At 34.9% G+C, this 17,988-nt stretch overlaps 1 protein-coding gene across 4 annotated transcripts in view; it reads left to right on the forward strand.

Moving 5' to 3' along the window:
* The window catches only part of TMTC2 (transmembrane O-mannosyltransferase targeting cadherins 2), a 230,874-nt gene that overhangs the window by 140,160 nt on the left and 72,726 nt on the right, over nucleotides 1-17,988 (forward strand). For all 4 annotated transcript variants that reach the window (XM_068190320.1, XM_068190323.1, XM_068190321.1 and 1 more), the window contains one exon: nucleotides 9,318-9,432. In XM_068190320.1, coding sequence (XP_068046421.1) covers nucleotides 9,318-9,432 — 115 coding nt within the window. The remainder of the gene's footprint in view (nucleotides 1-9,317; nucleotides 9,433-17,988) is intronic.

Here is a 17,988-nt window from a genome sequence, read left to right on the forward strand (position 1 = left end):
ATTTTTTTTTTTTTTTGATGATTCATGGTTGTTTTAAAATCTCTCTGTATTTATAGCAGTATAATATCCCTCCTAAGCCAATATATATCAGAATATATAGTCATTATTGTGTTTCTTCATGTTATTTTTATTTAATGTTTTTAGTAATTGTCAGAGAAACATAGTAACAAGTAATCATCCATTTTCCCAATATTTTTGCCAAAACTTTCTGATACTTAAGTCTTTTTTCACTAAATCTTGCATGGATATTTTACTTGATTTCTATAATAATTTTCACCTTTGGCTACCTTTTAAAGAAGAAATTACTTTAATTTATATCAACTTTCATGGTGTAAAATGTTTCCAGCCACCAGTAAGAACCTATGTAACAGCTACTGTATGACAGATGCAATGATCTTATTTAGGTAAAAAGTTATAGGTTAGAATTACACATTAAAAGTACCATTTATAATATATAATGTTATATGGCTATATAAGTCTGTTATATAGGATTCATGCAGGATATACCATGATAAATCTGGGGTCTCTGTTCATAACAAAAACATCAGAATTTAAAGGATAAATGTACTACAGGATTTTTCTAAGTTCTTAAAATAATTGGAAATACTTTTTATATCTGCAACTCTTAAAAGCTTGTTTTGGTTTAGGAATTCTGCTCCCCAAATCAGTATCCCTGCCCAGTCTCTCCCAAATGCTTTCTTCATCTTGCAGGTGATGGGAGAATAACCTTCAGGTCTGGCCATGACTGCTAGGGTAGCTGGGACTACAGGCACCACATTGCCTGGCTCCTGTAAAAAAATTAACTCTGTTCTGGTCGGAACTAGGATACAGCTTTGAAAGAGTTAGCTCAAATGAACCACATAGAATTGTTTGAAAGTTAAATAAAAGGCCTACTCCCTGAAAACAATGTGGGGCTCTCTAAATGGATGGCAGTGCTTCTCTGGATGATTAAACAGTGTAGAAGAAATGGCCATTTGTCAGTTGTTTGGGAAACAGTCATAGTTATTTAGGGCATTTGAGCATGCCACCGGCAGCCCACCTTCAGGAAAACAGTCTGGTTATGCCAAATATGGTGGAGAGCTGAAGGAAAGTTTTTTACAGTTCAATTCAAACTGTGAATTTATTCTGCAGTGACAGTGTTCTCTCTTCTAGTTCTTTAAAAGTGCTGTAATTTCCTCTGAAACTCAGGTCAGTGTGGGATGTGCTGCTTCTTCAGCAGGATACGAGAAAGCCTGATATTCTTCCTTTATATATTTGTAGAGGTCTGGAAACAAGGATTTATTGTTTCCCACTTGGAGTGTAGTACAACAGTATCTCTAATCTGTGAATTTTAAAGTGCAAACGGATAGGAAAGAAACTATTATTAACTAATAGGCTTTTTAAAAGAAACAAACATGAGACATTGAGACATGGGCCAGTCAGACTGTTACTTCTTCCCCTGTCTTCCCTGAGGTTCTCTGCAAAATCATTCAACAAGCTCATCTGGGCTAAAAACTACAATGTAGGGGGGAAAAAAGCCCAAACAGGCTCGGTCAAGGAGGAATCAACTTTGGCAAGATGCATTTTTGCAGCATATCAATCAAAACAACATAAGTTTTGCGGGTTTTTTTGCCAGAAAATAATTTTTTTTTTCCCGTTTGAAAAAAGAGAGAACCTTTGGTCCATATTTGTGTGTTATCTGGAATTAGCCTGAGTTTTTTTTCAGAGAGAAAGAGTTACTTCTAATTAGAGGAAAATGAGATTATCTGGATTGGTTCTCAAGCAGAGCATGTTTGTTTAAGTGCGTTAGATAATAATCCAATTTTTTCATTATTTTTTCTTTTTTTCAAAATATGACAACTTGGGAATATTCCTCTTTATTTAAAATTTTTGCAAGGAATTACATGCCATCATTTTCCTACCTGTAATGGATTTTGTATCGGTACATATTCAGGTCCACTTACATAAATCTGGTAGAGAAACTAACCTTTAAAATGGACAGTGCAGTAATCTACATATATACCTTTTTATACCACTTGTGGTAGGGTAAAGTCCCAATGTAGATAGATAAATAAAAGTATTTTAATATTTCAAATACCCCTCCTTTGTAACAGGGGGTTTTATTATTTAAGCCTGAACTGTCATCATTGCCAATCCTCATGCATCCAAAAAGTAAATTTGTTCCATCCAAAAGGAAAAAATCCTCAGTTTTGATGCCATTACAGTATGCTCAAGAGGCTTACGTATAGTCTTGTTTTAAATTGCAGAAAAGATCATGAAATAGAATGACTGAATTCTCATTGCCATTTGCTTCTCTCTCCATAGATGCTCTAGCACACTGAACTTTTCTTTGAGGTCTTAAAATAAAAAAGGTATTTTGAATATGGACCATAGTTGTAGTGTCTTTAATTAGTTTAGCTGATAAATGAAGGAGGTAATTTTATGACCTACCTTCCTTCCTGCTGCCTATATTTCCGTACCAATGAGGACATGTATTGGCTGGCAAAGCTTCACAGGCTCTTGTCTTGCCTTTCTAAGTGATTTAAAGCAAAACAAGCAAAACCAGACAACTTGAAGTGTTATGAAAAGCCTCCTACCTGGATATGAAGTAATTTGCATTTTCCAAGTCTTGCATATGTCATTTGAGCACATGTGATTACTTTCTTGATTTGACAGACCCAAATGCTGATTTTCTTTTCACTATGACTCCTCTGGGATGATTCCAGGGTGCTGTGCTCACTGTTCCCCTTTTCTGGAAAGAAGCCAACAGTGATCCATCTACTCTTAGCTTGGAGGACCAGGGCTGACATTTTAGAGCACCCTGCCATTGCTGCAAGAGTCTGGCTTGCAGTTCATCACTTGGGACATAAGTGATAATTTTGAATGTATCAAAATAATTTTTTAAAAGCCTACTGTTAAGAATGTTGCATAGTTTGAGAAATTTAGTGCATGGTCACCTCTTTGCGTGAGCCACTATAAGGCTTTGAAGAGTTCCTCAAGGTTCATCCTGAGATGACTGGGGTGCACAGACATGTCCTCTTGTTCCACTTGTATTTTTCTTCTCATTTCATGTTCTTGCATGATTTATATCCATCGCCTTTATAAAATACAGTTCCTCATATAATGAGAGTTTCAGATCAGCACTGTTCACAGCTCTGTTCCTGACCATTGTGAAGTTAAATGGAACAGGAACTTCGTGGCAGTAATGTCTTATGGTGTTCATACATTTGCCATGCACACTTCGCTAAAGCTGTGCAAAGGTGTGATTGGGCTCTGCTGTGAACAGAACAGTGAGTAGATTAGATGTTAAAGGTACTGCAGTCATCCTTTTCTCATTGCTTTCCCTAATTTGAATCAGTTTAGGTGTCTGATTGATACCATACTGTTCACAAAAATCATTTTAGCATGAGGGAGGCTGTGACAAACTTGATTGCCTATAGGGTGGTAGGTAATGGTGAAGCCAAAGAACACTGGCAGCTGCTCAGTCTCATCTCTCAGGTTCATTGAGCTGCCAGAGTCACTCTGCTATCCTTTGAGGAGAAAGAGTTGATTTTCTGTAATACAGAGGGGGAATGGGGTGTATCAGCAGTGGAACAGGTCATGCAATCACATTCATTTACATCAGGGTTTCAGAGATGAGAAACAAAATCGAAGCTCTGCCTGCCAAATGTGGGTCAGTTAGTACCCATGCTGACATGTTGCTGGATAGCTTTCAAAGCACTGCATAGTTTTCAATTCTGTTTTTCTTTCACCTGCTGTCATTACAAAAGCCCTGCAATTGATCAACAAATGAACTGTTGAACATATGCTATAAATAACAACCTTAATAAATAGAAGAATATGTAAAAGTTGAGGTGATAGATCTCTAATACAGTCTGTCTCAGCATTGCCACATACCCACTGATATAAAAAAAAAAACAATGTGCAAAATAGATTAAACGCATAAATTATGGTTATGTAGAAACCATTAGCCCTTTAGGAAACAAGAAATTGGGCAATTTTGTGGTTCAGTTAGCAAAAGGAAGTAACTTGATCAAAATGTTCTATTAACAAGTGAAGTTTTTAGAGGAAATTTATTACAAATTATATGCATGAATTTATTACATATTTTGAAAAAAAAATTATTCCTTTGGAATAATAGGAAAAAATATAAATACCTTATACAAACTGTAGTACAGAAGTTAAGCAAAAACTGATCCACTTTGAAAGTAGCAACCTGTAGCATTTAGATGATTTTTTCCATTCTCAAACCACTTAATAAACATGATCTAGTTAATCTTCTTGCTGTCTTTGTGAGTGGTAGTGGCTCTGTATTGTAGAAAAACTGTTTTAGTTGTTGAACTCTTTTCATTATGTTTTATGAGTGTGCAGTTGAACTTTCAGAGGTTTTCTTGAGGAAGCCTGTCATTTCTCTGTTGGTGAAACTGTTTACCCCTTAAATAAAAAAGTGAAGGCTTTTCTTTCGGGACCAGCATCACTTCATCCTTAAACACTATTGAAGAAAAAAATTGAGATTCTAATTGTCATGCATTCACTTCTTTTTCATAAACAATTCAGTAGAAATGTGAAAGGATTTTAAACAGAGGAAATGCAAACTTGAACTGCTGTTTCTAATTTCACAAGCTAAAGAATAATAAATAATACACAAATATCTGTAAAGTTGCATAGGGGTTTTCTTGGCTTGATGCACATTTTTCTGTGAGCTAAAGGTTCTAGTTTAGTACTGCTGACAAGTTGATTACAAATTGCTGAGCTGTTCCCTAAATACTTCAGTCTTTGTTCAAGTAGTTTGTTTTACTCAAATAATAATCTAGTTCACGCTCCTTAATGCATTCATCAATTTGTGGATTAACTTGTGTGAGTAAATCTCATGGTATAAGGTGAGAATAGTGTTACCAAACCTCAGCACTTCAAAGTGAATAGTGAATGTCACATATGATTTTTTTTAATTCTTGCATTTTTTCATTAGTTTTCATAACATACAAGTATGTTTTCATAACATACAAGGAAAGGCAGCATTTTCCTTTTCTTTGCCATGTTATTTTTAAATGTTTACCAGGATGTACTTGAGTGATTTAATAGGCAATTCTAGTTGGATTATTCCCTTTCATGTTTCAGCAGAAGTGTTTGGACAACAGATATATTAATAAAATGGCGGTTTTCAAATTGATTTCATTATTACCTAAGTTTTCATGGATTATATAGGGGTGTCAGGTAGGAATCAGAATTTAATACTTTGATTTATCTTTTTTATCTTTGTTAATGATTTGCAATGTTATTTTTTAAAATTTAAAGTAAACTTCTTAATCAAGAAATCAACATACATGCTTTTAACCCATCTGACTGCTCTTCTATGACACTTTGTTGCATTGTTATCTTCATTTCACTGAATAACATAGCATGATCTTTGATTCAATAGAAAGGGAGAGTTTTATTTAAATGAAGATGTCTGTAGACATTCATTTCCATTTCTCACTTGTTTTCATAGTTCAGTTGCAAGCTGAAAATTTACTAGTTTTCTTTAGAAAATGTGCTTCTTAAATTCAGGCAGATTAGATTAGACAATGTTGTTCTTGTTTTGTTGTTGTTTGTCTTGCACTCTTCCAGAATGAAAGTGCTTAGAGAAGGTTTAATATACCAGCCTGGTATTTTTCAGTCTTCTTGAATCTTAATCATCAGTTTCACTGAGCTAGTTGAGAAGTTAAGCATGTTGAACGTGAAACTAACATTTGTTATATTCGTTTTCATTTTGAAAGCAATTGAATGCCTGAGAACTTGACCTACTCTCACTGTAAGGTGGTGTAAATGCAATCTTTAAAGTTTAATAGAGGTCTAGTTTGATATGGCCAAAATTATAACACTTAAACAACTATTTCTTTTCCTACTTAGTGCTGCATAATTTCTTCTACTGTTTATTTTTTAAAAATCCCAAACAACAAACAGAAGAACAAATCCCTTTAAAAAGTTTTATTTTCCTGCATGGACATGTAACTAACATAGGACTTCTGAAGCATTGGGAGATTTTTCAGTTTATAATTGACTAATGATAAAGGTGGTGAAATTGATTTAATTTTTAATATGCCCATTAATATTGAGTATGATCTGTGTAAAATGAAGCAATTAAGTAAAATTTGAATGGACTGACTGTTTCGTAGGTGAGATGTGAATGTTACATTTGTTCCCATGCTATGGTGGAATATTATTTCTTAAAGACCTGAGTGTGTTTTGGTCTAATTGTTCATGGACAGGGAATTAAGCAGCAGGCAAAAATAAATATTGCAAAGCTCTTTCATTCACAGCTTCCTTTTTCTCTTGTGCTGAATAGGGTCTTCAATATGGGAAAATTTGAATTTTGAATTAAAGATTAAAATGGGGTATATATATGTACACTTTAGTATCTTCTGAATGCTAAATGTTTCCTTTTGCAATTTAGCTAATATATATATTCTATGAAAATATTTATAAAGAATAATTGGAATAGACATCCATTCTAAATTCTAGGATTACTGACCTGGTTTCTTTTTAAGAATATTTCTTTTTCTTTTCTTACTATGTACAGATGGAAAATAGTTGAGTGCTAGAATTAAGTTGGAGTCATAGGGTGGGCATTTAACAGGGATGTGGATTCACTTAGGTATAACCTTGCTTCTGTTTCTGAATGTGCCTATAGTTGAACAAGTGCTATTACAGTTTTGAAGAAATTTTTTTTTTTTTATGATATGAAGCTAGTAATTGAAGTTGTTTTTTTTTCCCCTGAAGGTTAGTTGCATGACTTAAGACAAAGCAGAAGTGAACTTCCTTGAGTAGCTCATGTAGCCTCTTCTCTGTGTATATACACCATCCTCTTTTACTCTTGCTCATATACCAAAACCCAAGAGGACATGGTTGCTGCAGATATTAGCGGTTCATAATTTCTAGGATGTTTGAGTATCATCTCTGCACATGTTCTGTGGAGCTTCATCACCAACCAGAGCAAGATCATTCTCCTAACTAGTTATGTATTTAAATAGATGTGAATATTTTTATCAAATTTATATAGTCTGGATAAGTGAAAAGACCTTGGTTTCCATGTTTCCATTAATGATAAATTGTCAGATTATCATATTTTATGTTTGCTGTTTCCTGCTATTGTCGCTTTTTCTAGTGCATCACATAAGGTTAATCATTCACAGTTTTACAAGTTTAGACAAAAGTCTAAATGGAATAAATTAAAAATTAAATAGTGTAGATTAATTATTGATTGATATTGAAAACTTGATGCAGATTATATTGCAAAATGTAAATTAAAATATTGTCTTAAAAAGTATGTTAACTCAGATAACTATTAGAGCCTATGGCATGAAATGAAGTGTGCAGGAGAAGCTATTACACTGACCAGTGTTAACAGTGTCTTTCCAGTCTAACAGATGAGAAGATGAACTGAATCACCCTTTTATGCATACTTGTATTTACTGAGCTTCAGAATGGTGGGGAGTGAAAAACTGTGTGGCAGGAAATTGTTATCAATAGATCACATGGTCATTTGATGTAATGCTCTGTTATGGGAGATTAGAGTGGAAACAAAAGTCCCTATAGATTATATGGAACATGCAATTTTGGGAGACAGGATGCTCGTTTTACTGCAGAAGAAAAATAAGGTTATATCTTCACAAATTAATTCAAAAATTTATATATAACTCTGTGTTTTTCTTCCAAGGGTTAATGCCGACAGACTGGCTAGTCACTTTCATTGGTACTTCCAAACTGTTTTCTCTGTGTAAAAAGGGAAGAGTAGCAGTAATGGGGAAATTTCAGAATTCTGCACATTTGCTAGCCAAGTGTAAAATTGAGTGAACCTGAGAATAGTTTTTGCAACTGTATTTCATAATGATGGAAAATTTTGTGACTTTTCTTGATTTTTTGATGAATAAATATTGAGAAATTATTTCTCATTAAATACTAGGCTAAAATGAATTGACTCATAGAAGCGATAGTTTATTTTCTTATGGAAATATTGCATATATTTTCTTTCTTTGATTTGCAGGATGTGTTGTGCTCAGTTGAATAACATGCTTTTTATGAATTCTAAATCAATTTATTAATTTTTTTTTCCAAGCAATGCCTAGTTTATTCTGCTCAGAGAAAATTCTGTGTTTGCGACTATTTCCATCCCTGTGGTAGGATGATTCTGCAACAAACAGCAGCTTGAAAGTGGTGCAATTTCTGAGGAAAAAATGCTTAAGTCAATTATCAACCTACATAGCAATGTTACAATAAAACTACCTTGACATTTTGCCTTAGTCAGAACTGATGCAAATTCTTGAAAAAAGAAAAGGGCTTGACCAAAGTATTGGAGTTAGTTGCTACTTAAGCAGATGTTTAAGTTCGTCTGGAGGGGAGAGTATTCTGATATATTGTGTTTGGTGGAAAGGAGGCACATCATCTTTCCATTAGTTTCTTTCATTTAAAAGAGTGTGAAAATAGAACTTTTTTATGAAACAACTCTGCATTTATAACCATAATGTGGTTTCTTTTTCATGTTCACACATACTGTAATTGTAATGCCAGTTAAATTGGCTTCCTAAATTCTGAGTAGCATAGGTTGCATTTTCATAAAATGTTAGTTCCAATTCCTTTTTAAGTAGCTTTTGTGCCACTCAACAAAACTGCAAATGGAACACATGTGGAGCTCTAAATATTTTTTTACCTAAAGTCCTTTATAGATGGGCTATAAAAGCAAATTGTGTAACATAATAAATTGTATGGAAAGGGACCAAATGTTTTTCTAGTAGAAAAAAATGCATTTTAGTGATCTTTGTAGTATGTTTATATCCATATGGCATTTTTTTAATCCTAGTTACTTACCTAACTGTTCTTTCAATTCCTGTGTCATATGTCAAATTGTAATACTAAAGTGAGGACCATGTCTTCTCTGGAAAAATTTCTTGCTGTTTAGAGTCAATAGGCTTTAAAAAAAAAAAAGTTAAAACTAGAAAGATGCCTCAGTTCCACATTTGACCCTGAATATTTTTATTTATAGGTGGTATGAAATAAGATGGTCCTTTCCCTTGGTTACAGTAATTTCTAGAGACATATTTTTGTAAAAAACTTCTTTTTCCCAGCTGAAAGCTATATGCGTTCAGGGTGTATATAAATCACCTCTATGAAATGTGAGTCTCACAGTAAGATGCAGAGAACCAGAGAGCTGGGGGAAAAAAATAACCAACTTCACCTCCTATTCAATAAAAATAGTTCCTTTGTGGGGTTTGTCTCCCTAAGAAACTTCCCGATACTTGCATACTCTGTCATGTGTAATTGGATTGTAGCTCTTTATGAATACTGTTTTCTCCTCTTGACAGCATGGGGTAACCTTGGAAATGTTCTCAAAAGCCAGAGCAAGATTTCTGAAGCTGAAAGCGCCTATAGAAATGCCTTGTACTACCGCAGCAACATGGCTGATATGCTTTATAATTTGTAAGTATGTGTAGCTTTCCTGGGGTTGAATTGTCTTTGAAACCTGTTGTGAAGAGACCTACTGATTTACTTGCTGGAAACGGAGATGATGTTTTTTGTTTCTTTGTAATAGTAATTTCATTAATAGTGCTCCTTAAACTGTGGGGTGGACAGGATTTTTTCTTGGTCAACATTATCATATATTCATGTGATGGGTATGGCAAGGTAAACCTACAAATCTGTTTGCTTCAAAAGAAGAAAAAACCTCCTACACTAAACAGAGTACGAATAGATGACTTGTGAACTGTAGCCCTCCATCTGTTTGAGACTCAATTAAATTGTGAGGTGTTATTTAGACTTCTTTTTTAGGTCTGAATAACTCTTGGTGAGCAGAGTGGGTGTCAGCACTTCTAAGCATAGACCAATGCCCTTACGTTAGCTCCAGAGGTCTGAAATGTTAAAACAGCAAATTACTTTTCCCCTGTACCTGACTTCAGAGCAGCATAGGTTACACAAAGTTTAATTACTTGAACCCTGTTGTAGGTGAGTAAGAGGATAAATAACATGAGCATCAAAACATTTATTCTTCTGGGGAAAAGATTTCCCATCTCATTAATGTACCAAATAATGAAGATGGAAGTGAGGACCGTGTTGTGCCAAGCTTCGCACTGAGGCGGGATGGTGCCATGTGTCCCACGGGGAGGGACTGATTCCCTGGCTGTCCCTGCCCAGCACTGCTTGTCCTGCTGCCCCTCCTCCCCCTCCTGCCATGACCCAGCCAGCACAAGTCCTCGGGGTGGGGCTCTGCTGCACAACAGGCTGGTCACCTTGTTTTGTGATGTGTGTGCAGGACAGAACCCAGGTGACTGCCATTCCATAGGTAGCTGTTGGAAAGTAATATCCTGCATGCAGCAGAAAAGCATGTCTGTATGATAGACAAAATGTGCATAACTGGCATTCCAATAGTAAGCCTCTTCAAATAAATCAATCATTCAAAAAATAATGTTCTGCCTGTAAGTCCAGTTTAAAATGAATACTTATATGTGAAAATGAAGTTTATCTTAATAGTATTTCTTTACTTTTTTTCTTGTTTAAAAAGGAAGAAGTTGACCATTTCATTGATTTGCCTTGCAGTTAAGCAAATGAATTTATGAAACTCAATATAATTTAATGATAGAATTTATTTTCCAGAATGACATCCATATTTCATAATATGTGTATTTTTACTAATCATTTAGTTACACAAATACATGTATGCACAGAATTTCCCTCTCTCTTAGGCAATGAGGAGTATGAAAATCATATTTTTAAGAGGAATCTTCTGCTCACATTTAAAAAATAACTTCAGAACACAGCAGAAAATTGTAGGAAATAAAGTGACAAGGTTGAGACATGCATATTTCCTATATGCTATTCATTTTGAAGGTGAAAATGATAACTATTAAAGTTTTTGTATGCCTGTACAGTACTTTCGTCTCTTACTGTGTTGTAGAGAGAAGCTGAAGTTAATACCAGGGTAAGAAGAGGAAAGGGGGCTGGATGATAAAGACAGGGACATAAAAGAAATCAGTCTTTTCACTGTTCTCAGAATAAATTGCTAGTCTTCCAGTTTTCTATTGATACACAAAATATATGTCTATAAACCTTCATCTCTGTTTTTGAACAGAGAAGTTTCTGAAATTCTACTGAATGTTTGTGGAAGAATTTTAACTAAAATGCTGGTTGGAATATATAGGGCATAAGAAGTGAAGTTTAATTCTTAGCCTTTCTACTACTACATTGAATACAATAGAATCCCTTATTTTAAAAACGAGCTTTACAAAATCTTCAGTTATTCAACAGTAGTTGAAAAAGCTTGCATCATTTTTTTATTCTTGTAGGCTTTGTCAGTGTTGGATGCTTCAATATCCAGCGTGAAAAATAGATGGTAAATGAAGTGTCCTTTGATAGTACACAAATGAATCAATTCTTTTAAGCACAAACCCTCAAGAGCTCATTTGCAAGTTAAACCCATCCTTGGCATGTAGTTCTGTGGGAGCCTTTTACAAAAATCCTCTGTAACAGAATATGTGTCTTATATGTGCTTACAAGAGGCCAGTCAGTTTTGCTGTTTCTGGTTTTCAGTATGTGCCTTTGAAACTGCAAAAATCATTCCACAGAACTCCAGGAAAAAAGTGTCTTTACAGCTATTTTGAAGCACTGTATGTATTTCACATGTTCATTATTGTTTCTAAGCATCTATGCCTCAATATTTGATGCAAATTAATTGGTATGTGCTGCTCAGTGTTCACTCATAGCAGTAACAAATCCACGTGCTCTCTGCTGAGGAACAAATTATTAAGGTTTAACTCACAGTTTTAATGGATAACAATCAAAGAGAGAAACTACAAAAGCAGAAGCTCTTGATCTCTTTACTTCTTTTTCAATAAATTGAAATGTGAGGTTAGCTTAGAAGTTGACTACTAACACATTAACACCCAAAGCATTTAGCAGACTAGATGAATGGCTGAATTCAGTGCTGTATTTTTGTTTTTTGATTTATACCTTATGGCCCTGAGTTACAGCTGCTTTTGCCTTTAAAAAAATTAAAATGCATTAATACATAGCTACATAATCTACATTTGAAGGTTTGCCTGATTATGAACATTTTATATTTGTGTTCTCAAAGCTATGTAGCTCTGCTGATTTCAACTAAATTTCATAGGGTAGTAAATCAGCATAAAATGACCTTTCTCTGCTTTTTTTAACTGAGAAAATAATATATTTTAATACTGTGAAGTACCAAGGACAGAGCTGTAGAGAAATGATAGTTTATTCTTGCAAACAAGGCAATGTTCAGTAGATTAAATACAAACTATTTTTGTTTGCTTTGGCTTTTCAGTCTTTGTTACCTTATGATTGTTACCTAAAGCTTGTGGGGTTTTTTGTATTGTTTCAAGTTTCTTATAACTAGTGTCTAAAGAAAAATTATTTATCAGTTAAAAGAGGGTTTTACATATATTATTTCACTTGTGTTTAGGCCTGGCTGTGCTTCGAGTATTCTTTTGTCATCCCTATTAGTAATCTGTTACCTTGAGTTTCTCATGTGATTATAAGGATGTTCACAATCTGACATAGATATTGAATGTTCCTTTAAAATTATGCTGATTTCTTGAAATGTTGTAATTTTAGAGCATACAGCGCCCTATAAAAGATGAATTTCTAGCAGTCAGATATCCCCTTGCTTCTCTCCTGAAGTATCTCATTTTGCCTGTACTGATATAGGACTATGTGTATAATTTCATTATTCAAATAAATTAATTTCTTTGAATAAGATTGGATTATGAATTTCCATAAACTTTACATTGGATAATTTAGGGTATTATATCAATAAATGTGGATTTTTTAATGTTTCTGTTAGAAATTTCAGCCACTATTGCAGACTACCTATCCTAGAAAGTCTACGATTACAGTGTTTTACAAGCAAAGTTTAATTCTTCATCCTTAAGTAAAAATCAATATAAGCAAAATTCTTCCTTGTCTGTTGTTGTTAGGCTTTATATATTGGAAAATGTGTTCTTTGCCTTTTAAGGGTGCTGGCATAATAAACTCCTTATCAGAGACTAAAAACTCTAAAAGCAGGCTGACATACAAACCTGTGCTGAGCTGTAGTTGAACCTTTCCCAGACAAAGTTCCTGCAGCAGCCACCTAGTAGGAAACAGGTCAAGGTTATGGTTCCTCTTCCTTGGTAGCCTAGAAGTTTTTATCATTCAGGATGTTGAGTTAAAAAGCAAAGAGGATGTGTCATCTGGTGTCTAAGTACTTGATTATTGTTTTTCTCAGCTATGAATGCAAATTTGTTGCAAACCAGTTCGGAATTAATCTCTGCTTTGCCAGATAGTTTTTCCTCTGTCACAGACAGCAGCTAAAATTTGTGTCTTGCTGTAACCAAAGATGTGTTGACAAAATATTTCTCTGTTGTCAGAGTGGCTGTTAAGGTAGCACCCAAAGGTCGCTTCAGTGACTGGTTGTTTCCTGCTGTGCAAAACTCTGCTCTGGGACACTTTGTAGGGCCTATATGAAGTACAGATAGTTTTCAAAGTTATATTGAGAGGTGAAGGGTATTCAGTGACCTAGCTATTCAAATACATGTCTCAATATTTGAAATTGTGGGCACTTACAGTCCTTACATAAAATTCCACCATTTTATAAAATTAGGAAAATAATGGTCTGTGTCTGCCATTCAGTTTCAAAAAAGACCCTTCTCGTAGGAAGTTCTGTCCAGCTCTCTGTCTATATTGACTGCTGGGACACATGAGAGGGAATTAGGCATCTGGTTTGAGCACTGCAAACACAGCACAGCACGGCCCATTGTCCAGAGGAGTGAGAAAGACAGGAGCAGTGCAATTCCTCATCCTCATAGCTGCCCTCCCTCTGTCAAGATAAAAGGGATCGTGCAAGTTGATGTGGTCCTGAAAGGGTCGTATTCCCAACCAAACTGTACCAGTAAAAGAAAAAAAACAAGGGACTATATTTTCTGATCAATGTGGGGAAGCTCTTCCCCACATCTGGGAGAATATAAGAGTTTTACTGCACTGTCTGAGAGATTAGAGGTTATTTTGATTGTTTTTTGGTTTTTTTTTACTACTGGAGTGATAGATAACTTAGTGAGTTCTGCAGAGGAAATTGTTATTCTCTATATGTTTGAGTTCTTATTGATTAAAAAAGTAAGTTTTGAGGTAGCATCCATACCTACCCTTCTACCCACTAGTCTTGCAAATGACAGTGAAAGAGTTGCCTTAGGCAAAGCAGATCCGTTCTTGCTGTGTGACTGGAGATACATCTGCGTAGGGAATAACAGAGGATTTTCTTCCATTCCTTTCTTTGTTTACCAGTGCAGCATTTAGATAGATACAGTCTTTTGTAGATAGTCCCACCTGAAATCAATGCAATGAATGTAGCTTGAGGCACGGAAGAGCCACAGTCATGGCAAAGTAATAGCTAACAGGCCCTGTATTAGTTGTTATATACCAGTAAACAAAATTGATTAAACTGTTTCAATGTTGTACCTGGGTTGAAAATGTTATAAATATTTCATTAACATGCGTTTAATTTGCAGTTCCTGTGTATTGTACTTGGCCAGTTTATGCCGGTTTTAGTCACTGAGGAGTTTGCTTTGTAAGCAGACCAGCTGACTAGAATAGGACTACCAACAGGAAGAACTTTTTATGAAACTTGAGAAAGACCATAGGCCATCTACTGCTTATTTATATTCTGTGACTGCCTTCTGGTCTCTGAAAACATTTTTGTTCCATTAATATTTAGTGACTTTCGGTCAAAACCAAAGCAGAAGAGGAAGACAGGAAGATTTTTCATTGTTGGTGAAGCAAGATAGGTAAAAGTTGGCAGCTAAAGAACTCAGGAAGATTGCAAACAACTCTTTTGTGGGGGAGGTGTTTTCCTGCATGAACTAAATGAGCAATTCCATCTACAGAAATGATGCACATAATTTCCAGATAGTCAGAACATGCTTCTCATTTTTTTTAAATTTTTCTTCCTATTTAAAAAACAGGATTCTGAGCCACTTCCTAAGTCACTGGGAGAAGTCTGCTATTCCTGCAAGCAGTCAGCACATATCCTCTGTTTCATAAATGATTAACACCCCATGTAAAAGTAGCTGGAAGTAATGCAGGCAAAAAAAAAAAACCTATTATAAAGTTCCAGAATCTTCCTACTTACTATAGTTAGAACTTGTCTTCTAATTAATCCTAAATTAATTCATGGACAGTTTATAACTGCCCACTGTGTGTCTTATGGTTTAAGTAGCTTTTTCTTTTCCAAATACTTTTATCTTTATGTATTTATCTATCTGTATTTCACAGAATCAAAGAATGTGTAATATTGGAAGGGACCACCCAACCTCCCTGCTCAAGCAGGGTCATCCCAGAGCACATGGCACAGGATCGTATCTATACAATTTCTAAATATCTCCAGTGAGGGAGACTCCACAACCTCTCTGGACAATCTGTTCCAGTGTGTGGTCACCCGCACAGTGAAGGTCATCTTCCCCATGTTCATTTATTCTTTCCTGGTACTTGTCTTACTAACAGCAAACAATAGAAGCCACATTTTTCTAGTTCTGTGAGTAAACTGGCCTTGCACAGAAGTTGAATATTTCATTTAACGTCTTCACTTTTCTGCCTTACAACTGGGAAGGTGAGCTGGAGAGAATAAAAAGTTTTGGAAGTATCAACTTGAGGCAACTGTTCCTGCATTTTGGGTTTTTGTGGGGGCATTTTGGTGGCTAGGCTTTTTTATTTAGTTAGTTTGGCATTTTTAATAACTGTAGAAAGATAAAAGGGCCAGAAAGGCTTTGAAGTCTTCATCCAAGTTTATCACTGGAACTTACTCTTTTGTATCAAGCATCTTTTATTTCAAGGATGTCCTTTCCTTTGTTCATCCTTGAGTAAGGAAAAAGGAAGGCTTTATGTCTTTGTAGCCACAAGAGTTAGGTACATACTCAACATGTGTCAGTTGCTCTGCTCCACCTCTGGCTTATGTCCAATGCTTCTCACTGTATTGATGCTTTTGTGGCCTTTCTGCTCCTTCTCCCTTTTGCCAAAAATCTCCAAGGAGGAGCTATCATTTTGCATTCAAGCAAAGAAGAGCGAAAGGCATGTCAAGAACAGATCTGCTCCTGGCTGTAGTGGACGCTTGCTTATACAGCCAAGTGCTGGGCATGGGGAGGGTGAGATACTGGAATCTGCTGTGCCTGCAAGGTGTGAACTCCAGCTCAGGGATGTTCTTCTACTGCATCTAGAGAAGTCAGCTTTTTCCTGACTTAGTTTAACCTCAGACTAGAACTGGACACTCATAAATCTAGTAATGTTTGTACTGCCAGAAGCTACAGTGAAAACTAGTGATCAATCAGGACCAATTTCACAAGGAGAAGAGGCAGTTTCATGCCTTGGTAATATTATATTCTTCTCTTTGTTCTCCCAAACTCATAAGAAATACAAATAAAACACTAATTATTGGGTGGAATTCAGCACTCAGTCCTTCATCTGAGCTGCTTGGGTTATAAATATGAGAAAGAAATAGGGAGAGTGAGAGAGACGTAGGCTGACAGACTGACAGTTAATGGAACAGCTTTTAAAAGAAAAACGTCTTTTGGAAGAGAAGTTTAAAAAAAACTCCACCTCAAAGTCTCAAGTAATAAATCAAAAGTGTCGATATTAGAGCATGTAGTGAATGTAAAAGATTAATTTGTAATAATTACAAATAAAAGTTCTTTTAATCACAAAACCACAAATGTACACTTACCAAAGAAATTTGTTTTGGGGAAGTTGACCAATTACTGTATTACTTCTCCCAATATGCAAGATTAATTATTCCATAATTAAAATAAGAATGGAATTTCTTAGATAAATTGTTTCAGAAATGTGTTTGAGAATGTTTTTGCTTTTTAAAAAATGAAGAAGAGCTTAAATGTCAGACCATGCATCTCATTTTTTTGTTAATTCTCCCATTATCAGTAGCAAACAGGATCAAAATACCATAATTAATCTTACTTGAAGTAAGTGTATAAAATTTTTACAGTAAACAAAATTCAGCTTCAACAAAATTCAGAAAATGTTATTTCTATCCTGATGATTATACCTCTTGTCATTTGCAAGATACTTGACAGTAGTTACAAACCTTGGTGCCAAGCCAAAAAATATCCTGAATGTATTCTCTCATTTCTTACTTTATTGCAAGTACCTACTAAATGTAAGTTCTATTAATATTAAAAATTATTTACTTCCTAATCTGAAGTTAATTGTGAAACAGGTTCAAAGTGAGGTCATGTGATACTGATAGGATAGTATAGAAGAAAAAGAGGATATATTTCTCAATTCTGTTAAATCCTAGCCCAGTGACAAGAAGCAAACAATATAGATGGTGGCTACTTAAGCTAATTGCCCTTCTCCTTTCATCCCTTGAAGTTTATTGCTTTAATTTAAAAAGTTTTTCTGAGATGTTAGAGGGAAATAAAATCTCTGATTGGAGACTAGAGATAAAAGAATTCCAAGCTTTTTGCAGTTCAAAAAGCTATCAGCAGATAAAAGCATAGAGGAAGAAAAGAAAATTGCTGTAGGTTAGGGAAACTACAAATAAATATGGTACCACTTAGAGTGGTACCTTAGAGGAAGAGCTGTGTTTTCCTTTTTTTTTTTTGAGTTATGTAACGAGATGTTTACCCCTGGATACTGAGGTCTGAGTCTCCATTCCAAAATGACTAATTTTTAAGAATTTTTAAATCATTCTGGTTTTAATATATTTGTATATGCTTTTTTTCAGTCTTCTGAAACTTTGGAAAACTGTAATGCTTTGGGCCTTCATTTAAGCATACAGTGTACATTCATGTCAATGGTGTCTAGACCACTTCTCAGAAATTTCTGGGTAGCTGGTATAAATTGTAATTCACAAGGTTGTTTGTCTTGAAAGCTAAATTAAAGTCTATCTATTATGAAACTGGAAATATTCAGTATAATTTTTAATACTTCTTCAGTTAGTAAATTTGTTCAGAGTATAATAAATACAGGAAAAACCAGAAC

The sequence above is a fragment of the Anomalospiza imberbis genome, chromosome 5, assembly GCF_031753505.1.
Source record: "Anomalospiza imberbis isolate Cuckoo-Finch-1a 21T00152 chromosome 5, ASM3175350v1, whole genome shotgun sequence".
Taxonomy (NCBI): domain Eukaryota; kingdom Metazoa; phylum Chordata; class Aves; order Passeriformes; family Viduidae; genus Anomalospiza; species Anomalospiza imberbis.